This window comes from Talpa europaea (genome assembly GCF_964194135.1).
Source record: "Talpa europaea genome assembly, chromosome: 1".
NCBI classification, from domain to species: domain Eukaryota; kingdom Metazoa; phylum Chordata; class Mammalia; order Eulipotyphla; family Talpidae; genus Talpa; species Talpa europaea.
Genome location: NC_140073.1, coordinates 37,356,113 through 37,375,105, shown reverse-complemented (window position 1 = coordinate 37,375,105; position 18,993 = coordinate 37,356,113). Strand labels below are relative to the sequence as shown.

Sequence of the window (18,993 nt, the reverse complement as noted above, 5' to 3'; positions counted from 1 at the left end):
TGGGGAATGTTTGCCACTCACCACTCCAGGCAGACACTTACCTCATAGGTCACCCCACTGTCGGTGCCAGCGTCCCAGGGAATCAGGTCTTGCACTACCTTCTGGACCCAGCCGCATTCCTTGGTGCACAGATCCTCTGCAGACAGGCCCACATTCCAGTCGGGGCTGGGTCCCATCATGGTCAGGAAGGACATTAAATGGCGTGTCCTGTCCACTGAAAATTCAGCTGAGGGTGCTGCTCTCCTGGAAACCAAAACACAGAGACCAGCACTTTAGGGGCTTCGGGGATACATGCTCTGAGGGACTTCCGGTCAGACCATGGCTCTGTATAGGAGGAGAGGACAGGAAGCAGGAGGATTCTCAGTCTCCTCCCAAACTCTGCTTTGGGCCCTGCTGGTTTATAGACTTTTCTCTCTTGGGCCAGAGCATCCTTTGGCCACACATGGGGAGAACCAGATGCTCCCACCCTCCCCAGTTTTAATGTGGGCAGCACTTACAATTCTTTTGCATTTCTTTCCTTTTTTTTTTTTTTAAAGATTTATTTATTTATGCATGCAAGAACTGGAGTACAGGCCAGGGGTGTGGGGGGTGAGAGAATTCACCGGAGACAGAGGGGAACGGAACAGGCAGACTGACTTGAATACACTGCTGAGGGAAGCAGCGGGCGAGTCAGGAGAGGTCTGCTGCGCCATGTGGGTTGCTCCCTGGCAGGGATCAAACTTGTGCTGCAGTGGCTGCGGATAGCTTCAGAGATTGCATCTTAACCCCTCGCGCCACCAAGGAGGCCCCCTGTATTTCTTTTTTTACTCAGCAGTTTATTGATTGTCATCTCTCCCTGGAGTGTAAGCGCCAAGGAAGCAGTATTTTTGTCTGCCTTATGGCTTTCCTCCTAGTGTCTACAGCAGTGCCTGCCACAGAGCAGACGCTCAGCAAATGCCCCTGAAGAAGTGAATGAACTTTATGATTATTGACTCCAATCTACACACGAAGAAAGGGAGGTGCTCAAGAGTTACTTGACTTGTTTATAGTTACTTGACTTGTTGGTGGCAGAGCAGACACCAACCCAAGTTGTTGTCAGTTCAAGGCTAGTGTCCTTTTCATCATCAAATTCTAAATCCTCCTTCCTGCCTCCTTTTCACTGTACTGAAGGGAAACCCCTTCCTCACACTGCCTCTGCCTGCTGCCTCTGTTGCCCTTAAGAGGTTGCTTCTGGCGAGGCCCTGCCCTGGCACTGGAGCTCAGCCAAGGCCTCACAGCTGGTTCCTTGGCCATTTCCTGCAGTCTGTTTGCTGTGGTGTCAGAGACTGACAGACCCTGAGCTCTGAGAGGCAGATCTTCAATTTCTCAATCTCATGTTGCTAAGAAGAAATTTAAGGAGTGGTCCGGGGTTGCCTGAGATCAGCACCGGTGTTCTAACAAAGGACCCGGGTGCAGGGCGGGGAGAAGACCGAATCCACTCATCCCACATTTGGCAGACCTGCATTATTTTATCCCCCCCACCCCCGCCCCCTGCCGCAGACAATCCTGTGGGATTAGCATTATCACCCCATTTTGTAGAGGAGAAAGAAAAGCGTCTAGAGGCCCTTGAACTTCAGACACAGCTGGTGGGGACTGAGGTTCCAAGGCAGCTCTGCCTGACGTACACCCCAAGCTTTTTAGTCGCAGGGAGTCCCTGGCTGGGGACCAACCTGTCTGTCTAGTCCAGCTGGCAGCTGGTCTACCTCAGCTGTTTGCTACTCCTTGTGACCCTGTGACCCAGCTGCTTCTGGCTGCCCTCACCTGTCCCCAGAAAGCAACGACTCCAGATCTGGTCGGGACCTGTGGAAACCGAGCCCTTGGACTTGGCACCCAGGTGGGGTCAGACAGTGACTAGAGCAGGAGGGGAGCCTTGGTGTGCCTGCTGCACCGCGTACCCTCAGCCGAGCTGCCAAATCTTCTGTGTCCAAATCTAGGAAAAGGAGGGTCCTTGTATGTCTGCTCCAAAGGGCATGTGAGTGTTTAATGAGAGAACTTGCCCAGGGCCTGGCACCTGAGCTGCTATTGCTGATGCTGTTTTGAAGAAGAGCACTATAGGGTCATAAAAGCCCAAGAAAGAGAGGGAAGGAGGCCTCCTGAGCGGGCCGTGCAGGCTGTGCGGTCCAGCCGGGTGCCAGCCTCGGTTCTGGCTCATGACTGGAGGGGGCGCTCTGCTCCAGCCTTTGCTGGGGCAGCCAGGTCGGCCAGGCTGGGCATTACCTCCTCTCCTCCACGCTCTCCCCTACCATCCCACCCTCTGCCTAGAGGCTCCCCACACCTGGTCAGCCGTGCAGGGCTCACATGCATGTGCATCTGCTAGGAAAGTCTTTCATGAGTGGTTTGCAAAGTGCAGTCCTCAGACAGGCGGCATCAGTGCTGGTGGGAATGCATTAGAAATGCAAATTATCGGTCCCCACTCCAGATTCATTTAATCAGAGTCTCTGGGTTAGGACCCAGCGCTCTGCACAAACATCCCTCCCAGTGATCCTCACACGCCTCAAGTTGGGGAATCACCGTCTGCTCACATTTCACTCTTCTGGGCTTGCTCACCTCTTCTGGGAGCCTTTGAACGCCCAGACTGAGGCCAGAGCCCAGGGTATGTCCACATGCTGTGCAAATCTGTGGGGGTACACTCTGGGATTGCAATGGCTTTCTCACTGCTCAGTCTCCCCTGCTGTTCTGGGAGCTTCTTGAGAGCGGGAAGCCTCGGATGAGTGACCCAACCAGCCCCTCTTTCAGTCCCAACTTTGTCATCTGGCATTGCCTGCCTCGGGGGTGCTGTGGAGCTGGAAGGAGATGCCGGCTTAGGAAGACATCCATGCCACTCACACAGCATCATTGGCTGTTCAGTGAGGCGTAAATTTGGGACTTCAATTCCTTGCCTACATGTGCCCATTCTGGCATGTAGGCTAGAGGTTTAGGAGCTTCTAAAGAATTGTGACTAGGGAGGCACGGCATTGTTCACCCAGGGGCTAATAGGACACAGTCTGGGACTCCCTCTGGTTAGGGCCAGGCAGAGCGCTGGGGTGTCTCTGCACCCCACCCTTCCTTTGCTCTTAGCCCCTGGGGGATCCAGCAGGGCCTTGGAGTCAGGTTCCTCTCCCACATGGAGGTCAGCCAGGATGATGATTACCTTCCCCTATCCCTGAGCTTGTGGCTTTGTGTCACCTGGACCCCATGGTGACATTATTCACCATGACAACCTAAGGGACTAAACCAGCTCTACTCAGGAATCCAGGACCAGAGAAACCAAACCAATCCCACTCAACACCTTCTTGATACTCTGCCCAATTGATGGAGGTAAGCATTTAAGAACTGCTTGTGTTTTCATAAGGTCTTAGACAAATTGTTCTTTGCAAATGCAGTTTGCCCAAATCTGTAATCTGAGCAAGGTATTCCCCAGATGTTGGTCTTTCAGGGGTAGGAAATATGGGGCAACCAATCCCTACACAAAACCCTACCCTTAGTTTGGGTAATATGGTCAACTTGCATCTGTAAAGGCCTGGGAGTGATTTTCTAGCATCTTCATACCCTGCTCATTTCTCTTACCATTGACTAGAAAGCTTACACAGTATGACCTGGAGGAAGTGACCCCTGATCTCCCCTCAAGGTGCTGAGGACCCCAGTATATCTTTTCAGTGCACACAGACCTTACTTTCTCCTTGGAGTTTCTGGTTTCATTTCTGTCTTCCCCACTAGGTTCCAGTAGAGTGGGGGCCATTTTTGTCTTGCTTACAGCTATGTCCCAGTGTCTGGCTTAGACCTTGTCATGCAAAGGGTTCTCTTCAAATATTTGTTGAAATAAATGAATTAATCTAGGAAATGAACATGGAGTTCTTATACTTCCTTTGACCTTCACATTTAATTAAAAAAAACACAACTCAAGTATTTATTACTTCTACAATAAAAATATTATTTCAAATAATAAAATGGATCTGAATATATGTGACTTTTCTTGTGTAGATGCTAGATGTGACTGGAATCCTTTAATGTGTCCAAATTATGACAAAAATCCTTATTCATGTTTTCTTATATGGCATGGTTTTCTGTATGTGATACTTTGCTAATTTCGTTTCATTTTTTCTAGCTGGGATTTACATTTATATGAATTTTCTATTAAAGAAAGTTGATGGAGACATAACATATAATAGACTAACAGAATATATAAGAAAACATGCTTATTAAACTGCCTATATTTAGGATAAGAAAGAAATATGAATCAGTGAGATGCTGGAGCCCAGAAACTTTAAATCAGGACTGATACAAAACAGATATCTCAAATTGAGGGGAAAGGAAAGATTGTGCAATAAGTGGGGTTATGCTAACCCAGTTGTACCAAAAAATGGGATTCATATTAATATCAAACACACACACAATGCAGAGTTAAACAGAGAACAACCAGATTATTGGGGGAAAAGATCTAGTGTTCTAGTCTGCTAGAGAAAAGTTAATTTTTTCAGTTTTGAGACAATGAAAGCAATAAAAAAAGAGATCTGACACATCTGTCTAAGGAAGCAATGCTATAGAATTAAAGACAAAATAAAAATGACATATTGGCAAAAACTTCTCTATGAGGTCTGAGTGACAAATGTTAATATCTATAATATCTACAGAGCTAACCCAAAGCTGTAAGAAAAATACCATAATCCTAATAGGTAAAGGCAAGTTATGAACAATTAGTGCCAGAAAAATGAAAATCAAATGAATATGTGAACAAATGTTTCACTTTTTAACATTTACAAAGACTAAGTGGTCTGTAGAACAAGGGGTAAGCTGCTTTTTTTATATCTTGGCTCAGCCACTTATCAGCTATGTGACAGGGATTTTTACACCACCTCTTTTGCAGTTACTATATCTGCAAATTGGAAACACCACCATACCAGGGCTTTTCATGAAGAAACTGCTGAGGTAACAGGACTTGGTAAATATTTAGATTTCCTATTCAACTTTTATCAACAAAACTTCCAAGAACCACAAAAGAGTCAGGAAAGGATTTTTATGGTCTCTTATGTAGGCTTATTATCCCCTCATAAATGACAGATTCACAGTAGTGAGACTCTGGTCACTCACTGGTGGCTTAGGTCTCTTATACGCTGGGTTCTGTCCCTCATCATTAATTTGTCTCCCGTTAAATTGAAGCTGTAGAAACTCAATTCAACCACTAGGGGACACTCAAGCCTTTCGCTAGATCCTGTGTGGCTGGAGGAAGGTTTGGAGAGGTTTCCAGTCTCGAAAACTGTTTAAATAACCTGGAGGCATCTAGGGCCCAGGACCATCTGACCAGTTGTATCTACCTCTTGCTCCTCTAGTCCAACACCAGTCTTCCTGTAGGATCCTGAGCCTACTGTTGGATCTGGCCTAGCACTGCAGGCTGGCAGGAGGCAGGGAGGGCCCTGAAACTTCCAGTCTTGATTAGAGAGAAAAAGATGTTTCTGGCCTCCAGGGAAATTATGACTTGGGGTAATTATGGGGGCACAGACCCCCCAGAGGCAGGATTTCTGGAAAGAGAGACTGTGTCTCCAGTCTGCCCACCTCTCTTAGATCTCAAAACATGGAACACTGGCAAATCGAATGTTAATTAAACAGTAGCTGGAAATAATTCAGGAAATAATTTCAGTGCTTTACAGGATTCATATGAAAAGGAATAAAACTTATTTAAAATTTTTCTGGTCATCTCTAGCATTCAGATGAAACTGAAGGAAGTGGGTGGTGGAAATTCAGAATTGATTTGCAGGAAACCTGGGTATTTTTCTACGGTGGCGCCAGAGGAAGCAGGGAAAGACGTGGGTTTTTGTTCCGAATCTGTCTTTCCTGTCTCTACCTGCTCTCTGGGCTCTCAGAGCCACAGCTTGATTTATTGAGCTAAACAAGTCAGCAGCTAATTTGTTCATTCATGGCTGTCCTTTGAGAAGTGGTCCTGGGGATAAAGATGAAGATCATTGAAAAACAAGTCAGTTTCCACGGGCAGGACCTTGCAAAGTAGGTCACCCTGGCTTTCCTCTGGCCCGAGGGAGCCTGGAATCCCATTAACCTCAATCGAGCAGGCCCAGTGAAGAGGGGCAGGACTGTTTCTGCAAAACAAAACTTGGCTGCATGTAGGCTTCCTAATTTGACTTCCTAATGAGATTTGGAAGAGGAAAGGGGAGACTAGGGTATGGGAAAATCAAAGGAAAATTCCTTTCCCTTAACAAGCTGGTAGCACTGAGTGGAGAGGGTTTGGGTGTTTGGGTAGTTTGGGTGTTTGGGAGGTCTGAGTGTTTGCCATCAATTAATTCTGTTCCACTGGGGGCTTAAGGATTCTGAGGAAGTGGGTGAAAAGTGGTATGGTATCTGAAAATATATATTTTCAATTTTCTTAACAGTCTCCCATCTTAAAAAAAGAAAAAAAAAACTTCATTGACTGGAGTTGCAGCCCAGTCTTTCTTCTTCACTGCAAACCTTGCTGACTGCATAACCTCACTTTCGGTTGACATTTCACAGGGCTGCGCTCTTCTCCCTTACTCAGCCAAGAGGATTCGCCAGAAGATCACCAATGATCTGCATGTTGGAAAATCCCTTGCAGATCTGCAGCCGTCACCTTCCTGGATCTGCATTGGCCACGCTGCCCTTGGATGCTACTGTTGGCTTCCCTGATACCAGCTCCCTTCCCTGGCGTCTCTGCTGTTCCTTTTCTGTTCCTTTGCTGGCAGGGGTCCTCAATAGTAAACGCTGGCGCTCTTCAGCATTCATTACTGTAAGGGCAGGAATGGACACAGTGCAGGTTTTCTAGGATCCAGCAGACCGGGTAAAGGAGGAGTCAGAGTCCTAGAGCCCTCAGTGGCTTTTTGCAGGTTTGGGGTTTACCCGGTACACAGCAGGCAAGGGTGCTGGGGGGCCGGTAGGCTGGCAGGCCTCCCAGCCCCCAGCAGGTCTTCACTCTGGGCTCTCCGGCCTTCTCTCGGCTTCTCTTTCGGCTTCTCTTTCGGCTTCTACAGGCGTCCGAGGTGAATCCCATCTACCTATGCCCACACCCTACTCCAGGTGCCCGCCATCAGGCATGCATTCAGGACCCCAAGGATCCATCATCTATCCTGATGGCGGGAGGGCAGAAAAGCCTGACATTTTTCCTTAGCCTACAACTACTAAGCCTGACTCTTTTTTTTTTTTTTTTTTTTTTAAGATTTTTCATTTATTTATGCAAGAGCTGGGATACAGGCCAGAGGCACGGGAGGGTGAGAGAATTCACCAGAGATAGAGCAGGGCGAGGGCAGAACAGGCAGATCTACTGAAATACACTGTGAGGGGAGCAGTGGGCAAGTCAGGAGAGGCCTGCCGCGTGTGGGTATCTCCCTTGCCGGCCGGGAATTGAACCCGTGCTGCAAGAGGCTGCAGACAGCTTCCCAGCACTGCGCTCAACCCGCTGGGCCACCAGGGAGGCCCTAAACCTGACTCTTATTCTCGGGCTCTCTCTTATCCATGCATTGCCTTCTATTCCTTGATGACTCCCCATTTCCTATCTCCATGCACCATTCTCCCCCCGAGTTTCAGAGCTTAGTGTTAACCCCAATTGGATATCTTATGCCTTGTCAACACATCTCTAACTGGACATATGCTCTATCTCACTGAACTTCCACTACAGTTCCCAGTCTCATGCATCGCCCCGCGCCTCTGCCTCCCTCTCCTCCGTGGCCCGCCAGCACAGGTGTTGGGTTTATTCCTACATGCTACCACTTCTTCTCCCCTCTCTCCAACCAACGCCACTCCCCTGCTCCAAGTCACAATGAGTTCACTCTCAGACCTCTGCAGTCGCTGTCTCCTTGGTCTGCCCTCACCTACTCTCACCTTTTTCATATCAGAGTAGTGTTATTTCTTTTTAATGTAAGTCAGATCATATTGTCATGCCTCTTCAAACCCTTCAATGACTTCCTATTACACTTAATGTAAATATCAAAATCCCTGACATGGCAAAGCTCACATTTCATTTCTGGACCTAGTTACACCACAGCCTCTTAGGATCTTCAATGTTCTCTGCTCTCCGCTCAGGGCCTTTGCATTCGATGTTCTGGACATTCTAGAATATTCTCTTCTGTTTTACTTCTTTATCTAGTTAACTCCTACAGATTCCTGAGGTCTTAGCTCAGTTGCCATTTCCTCAAGGAAATGCTCTCTGACCTTCAGGTTGGATCGGCCTCTCACCACACACTCTTCTTGGCACCTAATGTCTTCACTTTATAAACAGCACAAATTATCATTGTTTGGTTAATGTCTTCCCCGCCTTAGCATAAGTTCCAGGAGAAACTGTTCTGCTCCCCGCTATATCCCGTAGCAGCTTCCACAGCACTGCCCCTTGGACACCCTCAATAAGCATTTGTGAGGCAATGAAATGTTCCGGTCAGACTTGATGGAAGGACACAGGGTGCGTGAAAGTCAAACTTTTTTTTACTTTGTTTTGGGGCAGGCGTCAGACAATTTGATGTGGTCACACCACTAACTTCATGCTGATCAGAAGTCAAATTGGTTGAGATATCCATCTTGATTGATTAAAAAATGGAAAATGAGTGACCTGTTGCTTAATTGGAGGCACCTGAGGACAGTAACGGCAGTGGAGTCAGCTGAATATGGCTGCCGTTGGAGTTCTTCCACAGGTGGAGCAGGATGCCAGGTGGGATCTGCCCTGCAACCCCAAGTCTCCCAATCCCTACCTTGTGGGGTTGGAATGAGGATTAAATGGACATGGAACCTATGTCCCTAGCAGGGCTACTGGCTCATAGTAGGTGCTCAAGGTAAAAGGATTTTTCTGTTTCTTCGTTTCCTCTGCCCTTCCTCTCCTCTTTCCTTTCTAAAAACAACTTGCTTTGTAGTTTACCCTTTCTCAATTCAGGCTCCCTGTAAGGGCAGGACAGGCCACTGAGCAGGTTTTCTGATCCAGCAGACCGGGTAAAGGAGGAACCCTGGAGCCCTCAGTGGCTTTGCAGGCTTTTATTGGGATTTACCAGGCACATAGCAAGCAGGGGTGTCGGGAGGCCTGGAGGGTGGCAGGCCTCCCAGCCCCCAACAAGTCTTCACTCTATCTAGGCTCTCCGGCCTTCTCTCGTGTTCTCTCTGCTGCTTCTCTCTCTCAGTTCTGCCTCTCTGCTTCTGCTGGCGTCCCCGTGACGCCGCCCTTAAAAGCCCAGTCTCAGTCCAGGTGAATCCCATCTACCTATGCCCACCCCCTACTCCAGGTGCCCGCCATCAGGCATGCATTCAGGACCGCAGGATTCCGTCATCTATCCTGATGGTGGGAAGGCAGAAAAGCCTGACAATTTTTACCTTACCCTACACTCCCTAAGGGAAAAAATGTAGAAGGGGGCCCTTAGTGGGATAAAAGTTGGCATCCACAAGCCCTGTGGCCCAGATGACTCCAAATGGTACCTGCCCTGGAGCCCAGGCCTGCAGACGGCTCCTCTGAGTGCACGTGCAGCCCCTGAGCCTGAGCGCCTGAGCGACCTCTGTGGTCAGCAGCTATGTCTGAGTTGAGTGGAAACGACCGGGGCGCACAGAGACCACGCCTGCCGGCCCGAGAAGCCTGGCACAGGCGATGCTCCCCACATTGGCGCGCACCTCGCCGCTTTGACCCCGAGGGCTGTTGTGGCGCGCAGTGGCCAGTAGGTGGCGCATTGAGCACAAGGCGAGGCCGCGGGCAGGGACGGGCCAAGGTCTGTTTGCTACTTACACATTGAGAGGCTGCCAGGCTGGCCACTGAGCTTTGGCTTTGATGACAGTAAGGACCTCGTCACTCTGCAAAAGAAAAAAAAAAGACCACAGATATTTAGTGAGGAGAGTCGGGGTCACGGGAACAAGAGGCTTTGACAGGGCGACAGGGTCCATCCCCACTCCCTTACCTGCTGTTGAGGCTCTACCTGCACAGGTAAGGAGCCATCCAGCCCTGCCCTAGGGTGTGGGGGTCTTGGAGTCTCAACAGTCTGGGGGGGAGGGAGGATGGGTGTCCCCTGTGCCTGATGGGTCCTGACTCCTAAGAGTCCACTGAGCCACAACATGGGTTTCCAGCTCAGCTCATACCTGTCCCACTGGAGCCAAGCACAGACCTGGACTCTACCTCATACCAGACTGGCCTGTGTGTCCAGCCAGAGGGCAGGGCATATGCTGTGTTCAGCTGCTGTTACCTGACCTGGGGGATTGCACCCCCCCTCCCCCACCCCAGGTCAGACTCTTTTGGACAAGAAGTTCACAATGAAACCCAGGCCACACTCCTTTGCCACTCACAATGTCCTGCTCTGTGTCACCCTGGACAGTGTGTAGGGTGCCCTTAAAGCAAGAGAACTCAAAGGCATTTTGGAGGAAGAATTTGATAATTTACATTTTGAAGGAAAGCAGTAGGGCAAAGATCAGAACTTTGTTGATCTTGATTAACTTTACTTGGAAGTTTCTTTGGATGTTTCATTTCAGTTACACTTTGGGGGGAATGGGGCACCCTGATCTTTTCAAGATTTATTGTTTCCGCAGGTCCCAATTCAGTGCTGGCCAAGGCTTTCCCCAGAGTGGATTCAGCAGGTGCTGGACCTCCTCATCCCCTGACCAGGCTCTGTAGTGCTCATAGTGCCCACAGGCCATCATGCATAGCAAAGTCTAGAACATCACCAGCTGGGGAAAGAGAGGCTTTGTTGCCAACTGAACAGGTCCCTGAATAGCAGAAGGGCAGAGACTTGCTTGGCTGGCTCACAGCTCTGCACCAGTCCTGAGCTTCATGCCTGGCAGTAGGGGACTAGAATATATTTGGGATGAGCTGGACTTCTCCTTAGTTCTGGGTGTCTTGCTTAGAAAATCCTACAGACCTGAGGAAGGAAGACAGCTCGGTCTTGTCTCTAGGCCCAGACCAGAGCACTCATTCAACCCCAGGGGATGGATTGTTGGGGTGTGGGCCTTAGAGAGGAGGGAGCTCAGGATGGGCACCTACAGAGAGTCCTGGATGGGGTGAAGGGCAGAAGTGAGGCCTCACTGACAAGCCACAGGCTGACAGAAGCAACCCCCTTCCCCCCAGGGCACCTGGAAGTCCCTTGCTGAGGTCAGGCTTCCTGAGGGTCCCCTCTTTTGATCAGAGGAAAGAATCCTTGCATGCTGACACACCCCCACATTCAGATATCTTCAGCTAAAGCATTTCCAAATCACAACTGAATGGTTTACATTTCTCATAGGAGATTTGTTTATTTGTTGAGAAAGTGTCCTCATCACTCCTAATAAATATCTTTTGAATGACTGGGAGGAGCAGACAGCAGGAAGTCACATCAAAACACGATCTAGCTCCCTGATGCCAGGCAGTGTCTCCCAGAACCTGGCTTTCCTGAAGTCACCTCATCTGTCCCATGTTCCACATTGAGCTCTTCCTGTGACCCCCCAGAAGCAAACTCCCACCTCCCCCTGTCGGGCCCCATTTGCCTGAACCTGACCTGGACCATCGCCAGTTTCTTCCTTCTCCAGGCCCAAGATCTGCTGCATTCACATGTTAACATTCTGCCATTTCTTAGCCTCACACGTCAATATCATCCTATAAACCACCCTCTATATTGCCGCGAATCCAACCACACCATTCCCTGTCTGAACGCTTCAGGGGCACCCTGCAACTTCTGTGACACTTTCTTCATTACTGAATTTTGCCTACATGGCCCTCATCATCTAGCTCTGATACACCTTTTCCCTTTGATTTTTAACTACAGAATAATAGATGATCATTGTAAAAAATATTAGCATCATGCACAAAGTAAATGTGGAGCACGTTGCACTTGGGCATCTTTCTTAACTTCCGCTTCACCCCCCCACCCCCCTTCTCTGGGATGTTACAGTTTTGTGTGTATCATTACAGACCTTTTTCTATGCAGAAGCAACTACCTGTGTGTGCATGTTAGATATAGCTTTTCCCACCCAAACTGCATTACACTGAATATCTTATTCCGCACTACGATTATAAAATTTTTCCTTAACATCATGTTACAGAAAAATTTCCATATCAATGGATGCAGCATCATAGCTCTCCCTTTGTTGATTTTTAAATTGTTGGAGTTTTTCGCATTATGGCAAACCATGTCAATTTTTATAAAGAAGAAATCCAAGAAAGGAGATCCAAGTAACAAGATACTGTCGATGACAATCCTTTTGCCCTTGAAGAAATACTTTACAAAAAATAAAATCAATGTGGGTGGAGCTAAGGTAGCCATCAAGTTAGTCTGCCTGCAATTCACTGGGCATTGTAATTAGATCTTGGTTTTCAAGTTCCAACTAATGGCATATTGATTTTGCTTTTGCTGTATATAACAAGAATTGTTTGTGCCCTCTATTAATGTTTATTTATGATGATGAAATTCTGTTGCTATTGCTATGTTTTAGAGCCGAGGAAGCTTCCAGGATGGCGAGTCCTCGTGTGCGTGCATTAGAACAGCTTCTTGCTGTAAATTGTTTCATCTGGTGCTGATGTGCTATGTGCGTGATCAACAGTTTCTTGTCTTTTGTTTGTCATCATAGTGTTATCTGATGCAATAAAACAGGGGCATTCTGGAAAGTTTATTTCAAAAGCTAAACATTTTCATTGAACCATCAAGATTCCCTAGGAGAAGCAAAGTTCTGCAGAATCAGTGAGTGACTGACCTGTTCCTGGCCAGGCCCAAGCACTATGGACAGTCTACAGAAATTGTTGAAAAAGCTAGGCCACCCCATTCTTATTTTATCCACCTACCTACCTATTACCCCATTCGTTTTTATGTATGTGTAGCATTCTATAACATGCATGTTCTCTGATTCACTTGAACAGTGTTATTGGTGTATACTGAGTTGTTCCCATGTGTGATGATCTGATGACCACTTCTGTATGTGTTTCTTTGTTTACATGGCTGTATCATCGATTCCTAGGAATGATCAAAAGATGAAAGAAATTCAGATTTTGGTAGGCCTGCCAAATTGTCCTCCAAATGTCTGTACAATTTATACCCCTGCAAGAATGTGATGTGCCTGTGTCTTCATGGACTGTGGACTTTGCACACTGGGTACTGCCAATCTTTTTGAGTATTTAATATTTACAAATCTAGCAGGCAGGGGATAGTATGATTGAGCTCATACTCTGGAGTCATCCTGCATCCAAATCCTGATGGTATCATTATGAGTCTGTGTCTTCAGCAAGTGTCTTGACATCTAAGTATTCTCATCTGTGAAATAGGGTTAAAAAAAGGTGTCAACTGCATGGGGTTGGGGGCTAAATGACATAATTCATGTAACCTGCTTATATTATGTGTCATGTACATAATGTATCAGGTAACAGAGCCCATATTAGCATAAATATTAGCTCCTCTTCTTATTCTTATTTACAGTCAGGCCAAGATGGAATTAGAATCGATTTGTGCTGCTTTATACAGAGAGTGGAGTGTATCGACAAATCCGCAAGCCTCAGGAGAACTTTCCCTAATTTAAGCTGAGCTCTGAGTACTCGGAAGTTTATGTAGCCGGGTAAGCCTTGGATGGAGACACTGGGGTGATGACCCCTTTACATTCTGAAGAATGAAGTATTTAAATTCACAGTGGACAATCTAACTTCAGATTTAAATAAAAAGCAGTTTTAAAAAGTCTCTGAGGCACGGAGAGGCTCTCTCAAGAATCCTTAGCCTTTCTACATCCCCAGAGAACTCTTTCCAAAGAAAGTATTTCAGGGCACACACCATTTCTGCCTGGTACGGATGAAGTCAACACTTTCCCAGATATATGGCAAATAAAACTTAAAAAAACCCAAAGAAACTACACAACACCACACCCACCTTCACGAGGACACGTTCATTAATTTTGCTTGTGGTAAACCTATTGTGAAGATGTTGCAACTCTATTCAAATTTCATAGCTCCTGGTACCAAATGGAAATAGCACAGACCCAGCCTGGCCAGGGTCTGAGATCAGATCCAGAGGAAGGAGGGTTCATGCGGAGGGAACACAGCCCTGGGACAGGCCAGAGGCAGAAATCACTTCATATCAGAAGATGCCACGACTAAGCCGAGAAAGAGTAAGATAGTGAGTCTGGGGTTCAGGCCCGGCCTGGTGTCTAAACCAACCTTACGCCATGCACTCCAGAGTTGCCATGCAAGGAGGGAGCGCTCCAGCACCGCAGCCAGGTCCACAGGAAAAGACTGGGGCTGTCGTCTGCTCCCTGCCTTGCTCCTCACCGCCTTCTCTGTTCCTGCATCTTCCCAGCAACTGCCCATTTGCCTGCATCTCCCAGTTCTGAACTACAACCTGCTTCTCCATGAGGAGGCCCTGTGCTCCCAGAGACACTGCGGCTAAGCTCCCTGACCACGCCATGACCTGCCCTACCCCTGCAGTCTTGAAGGCAGTCTGAACAACATGCCTCCCCACACCCCCAAGAAGAAAATGGAGTGTGATTCCCAGACAGAGAGGGAAGGAACTGAGGGAGGATAATAGCATTAACAGTAGTGACCTATGTGCTAGGTACCTTGCTAATTACCTTATATATAAGACTTATATGGTCTTTACAGCATATACACAAGGCAGGTACATTCGTTTAATCCTCAGAATTGCATTTATTTGGCCTAATTAGTTGCACAGTTGGTCAACGACAGAGTGAGCATTTAAACTTCAGTCTGACTCTGAAGACCCCACTAGTTGCCCTTGAGCAGAGACTATATAGTGGAGGAGGAGGCTATTTAGGGTGAGTAGTGCTGCAGGAAGGCTGGACACTCTCCACCCTCTACCTCGGAGGACTTCCAGTGTTTATAATACTGTTAATTCTGTTCTGACAATTGGTTTTCGTTAAGAAAGGGGGGTCTTGAGTTGGAGAGAAACTGTCTACCACTAGAGAGGGGGGAAGCCAATGATACGAAATGCAAGGGGAGGGACTGCACACAGAGACCCTGCCCCCTTGTGTGTTCCCCCATTCGGTGACTTGCTTCTTACAAAAACCTTTGGAAATACCTATCATCCCATTCTGTGGATGAGAAAACTGAGGTTCAGAGAAGGCAAGTGACTCGCTGAAGACTACCCAGGAGCCGTGACTCCAGGTCAGATGTGTCTGACTCCAAAACTCAAGCTCTTTCCACTTCCCCTTTCTCTTCTTCCCCATCCTCTGCTCATCTTCTCTCATTTGCCTTTTTTCTTTTTTCCCCAGCAAAAGCCTGGCTGCCGCTGCCTGACAGTTTTCTCCAAGGAGCTCTTGTGTTGAAGTGCAGGGTCAATATCACGTCAATATTAGGAAATGCCACATCTGAGCAGAGCAAAGAGTGAGGATGGGAGCCTGGGGGCCTGGGGGCTGGGCACAGGCTGGTTCGCTGGTGCCCTCCCTACCATCTTGTGTAGACAAGTGAGCAGTTTGCCCTGAGTTTTGCTTTTACCCTTTCTCAGACTTCCCGCTTCCAATCCTGATGGTCCCCACCTTTGAGGAGAATCTGTTCACCCCTAGGTGAGTGTCCTGGTGATGAGCAGCAAGAAATGAGCCATTTTATGAGGTGATAATGGAGCAATAAGCATCTTTAAAATCAATTGTGTCCAACGGTTGCCGCCTATCACTTCAAAAGGCTCTGGGTTTATTGGATCATAAACAAAAACAGACAACTAGTATTTGTTGGAACTGTACAGTTTGCCCAGGAGGTCTGCACAGTAGCCCCCTGAGGCTCCAAGCCAGGGTCTCCACATCCCAGAGGAAGTAATGGAGTCCCACCTTTCTCCAGAAACTGTGCCAGTCAAGGTCACCCATGACCACGCTGCCCCCAGTGGTCAGTGGCCACTTGACAAAGGGCTCCACGTGGGCCAGGACCTGTTTTGCTGGCTGCTGTACTGAGTGTATTCAGGATTGTGCTTGGAACACACTCAGCGTTGTTGAATGAATGAGTAAGAGGCTGCCATGAGAAAGGGGCCTTATCTGAGCCCCAATCCACCAGTACTCCACCAGCCTGGGATGAACTGTGCCAAGTGACAGTGACAGACCGGTGCTCTGAGCTGGTGGGCACAAGAGAGCAGGTGCCCGCGAGACAGAGGGGAAGGGACAGGTCGCAGGAACTTTAGAAGCCCGAGTCAGAGCTCCACTGGGCCTCAGTGACCTGGACGGGTCATTTGTCAGTGCTCGTGGCATAGCAAGCAGCTGCCATCATGAACTGCCATCTAAACAGCCGTTTCAAAGCCAGAGAAGGTATCTGGAGCCCATTAACAGGCCCGCCAGAAGATGATGTGGTTGCACAGAAGCATCTCAAATTCAATTTCTTTTTATTTCTTTTCAAACACAGCCTGTAATTCCGATGGGAAAATTACATAATGCCTGTAGATAACAGTTTTCCCATGAGATGGTTTTGTGAAAGTATCTTGGCATTTCTGACACGGGAAAGGAAGGACCCATCAGAGCTGCCCAGCGCCTGCCCAGGGCGCCTCCACCTTGTCAGTCGGAGGAGGAGCGCTATGAGGATGGCATCACCCTGATGTCCCGGAGATGCCAGTGTCTCTCTTTCCATGCACCGGCATCAGCCATAGACATGGGTTTAGCTTGTCCTTTTTTTTTTTTTTTTTAATAGAGGCATGTTATTTATTTATTTGTTTGTTTGTTCTGTTTATACAAGCACTGGGTATAGTCAGAAGCGCGGGAGGGTGAGAGAATTCACCAGAGCCAGAGCGGGGAGCAGAGCAGGCAGAAGGACCGAAGTACACTGCTGAGGGGAGCAGCGGGCGGCAGGAGAGGTCTGCGGCCATGTGGGACCCTCCTCTGGTGGCCGGGGAGCAGCCGGGGATCGAACCGGCGCTGCAGAGGCCGCGGGCAGCTTCGCAACCCAGCGCTCAACCACTGCGCCACCGGGGAGGCCCTAGCTTGTCCTTTAGTGACTGAAGTGCCAGTCCTAGGTTAAGCTCATTTTTGGACTTCCTGTCTTTTGTAATGCCACCGAAAGTCTGAGCGGAAGAGGCCCATGGGCATGTGTGGCTCCCCCTCCCGCCTTCCAACCTGCCTAGGTACTCCTCCCCATCTTCATACCCAGCTCCAGCAACGAGACAAACCCCAGTACCAGAGCAGAGAAGAAAAAGGGGCCAAGCCAGGTGAGCATCTGACCCCTCACCAGAAAGAGCATGCTAGGCAGGGTCGGTCTGCTTTCAAGCAGGTGCTGTGGGTCAGGCCAGCGGCAGCCTGGGGAGGATGCACCAGCCCACGTGTGGCTGACTGTCCCTGCAAGGCAACTTGCAAGGTCAACAACACCCACCCCTGCCCTGTGGGAGCATTTCAGGTGAACTCAAAGGCTCACCTGGGCACCCTTCACCCCACTTCCCTGTCTCCCCCTCCCCACCTTCCTCTAGGACAGCCCGGTGGTAGAGCAGGGACTGGGCTGTGTCCTCTCTGTGTCCCCAGCACCGGCCTGACTGGGTGAGGAATGCAGGGAATGACTAAGGGATGAATAATGGATTAATTAATTAAACAATTAATTAATGACAAGCTAGAGGAAGCCTCTGGCCTTTGCTGCACTCCCAGGGGGCCTTAGGGGGATTCTTCTATGGGGCTGGGAAGCTCCTGGAGGGTTTGTGAGCAGGAGCGCTACTATGTGGTCTGAGTTAGGTGTCTACAAGACTCTGCTGACTGCTGAAGAGAATAAGCCCCGGCAGGGCAGGGGGGCAGCAGAGACCCAGGCCGGGGGCCTGCACCAGGAGAGAGCAAAAGGGGATGAGAAGATGCTGGACACAAGACATAATAGAAGCCACAGGATCCGCTGATGGATTGCCCATGGGTGTAAAACAAAAAGGGGTCAAGGATGAGTCCACGGGGAGGTGTCATGTAGGCAGCTGGATATATGAGGCTGGAGTTCAAGGGAGAAGTCCAAGCTGGAGATATAAATTTGGAAGTCACAGGATATGGGTAGCAGGAAAAGTCATGGGCTGGAGTGCCCGGAGAGTGAGTGGAGACGCAGAAGTGGGTGAGGAGAGGCCAAGTGCCTAAGAAGAAATAGCTGGAAAGGTTGGGACCTGCCCCAGGGCCTTTTCAGAGCCCTTATGCTGCCCCCGCACTCCCTCTACTGCCTCCACTGTTCTTGAGTGTTCCCCTCCTGCCCCCATAGTCCTTGCTGCCTGTTCTCCTTGCGCACTGCTGCCACCGCGGCGCCCCCTGCAGGTCACTGCTGAGAGTGCAATTGGAGCATGTGTGGGAAGGTCCACCAGCAAGCTGCTTCTTCTTCTTCTTTTTTTTTTTTGGTGGGACCCTCACCAGCGGCCGGGGATCGAACCGGCGCTGCAGAGGCTGCGGCAGCCTTGCAGCCCAGCACTCAACCGCTGCGCCACCAGGGGAGGCCCCAGCAAGCTCTTTTTAAGGAGTCAGCTGTGAAGGGTGCTGCAGGAGAGAGCACACACTTGTGGGGAGCGGGGTCATTGAAAAGACAAGAGGCGAGAGCCAGACGGGAGTGGGCAAGACAGAGGGGTGGCCTAGTGGAGGGCACAGTATGGGGGCTGCCAATGCTGCTCATTAGGGCAGGTGGCAGAACCCATTCACCTAGCAGACACTGCACGGTCCAGGCTGGACTCTGGGTGCTAGAGACAGAGCCTGGAAAATGAGAGTGAGCAGTCTCTGCTCTTGTCCCAAAGAAGGGAGCCAAACCGGAGAGCAGTTAGTCTAGTGCCAGGTTTACTGGACCTCTGGGGAAAATTAAGCAGAGAGGGGTGAGGGAGGCCAGGGAGGGACAGTGGGAGCTGCTGGGGTTTTAAGTAGAGCTGTGAAGGAGGAAGGCTTCACTGATAGACTTAAGCACTGTAGGACATAGGTGCTACTGCTTGTGAAAAGGGCCAGGAAAGCACTCTACCGAGGGAAAATTATATCTTACATACTAAAAACAAGGACCTTAAAGTAAAACAAAACAACTAAAAACCATGTTACAGGAAGTTAGAAAGGGAGGGAAACAAAGGGAAAAAACACCCATAAATTTGACATTTTTACTCTGCAATATGACCAATGTCTATATTCACCTGTATATAACAACTTGCACGCACACACCTGACG

The 18,993-nt window shown here is 48.9% G+C and overlaps 1 protein-coding gene across 1 annotated transcript in view; it reads right to left on the bottom strand.

The window, feature by feature from the left end:
• The window catches only part of SPON1 (spondin 1), a gene marked incomplete at both ends in the record, with an annotated part of 254,956 nt that overhangs the window by 12,430 nt on the left and 223,533 nt on the right, over window positions 1-18,993 (bottom strand). Inside the window, 2 exons of the mRNA XM_084245295.1 lie at window positions 42-243; window positions 9,710-9,774. Coding sequence (XP_084101421.1) covers window positions 42-243; window positions 9,710-9,774 — 267 coding nt within the window. The remainder of the gene's footprint in view (window positions 1-41; window positions 244-9,709; window positions 9,775-18,993) is intronic.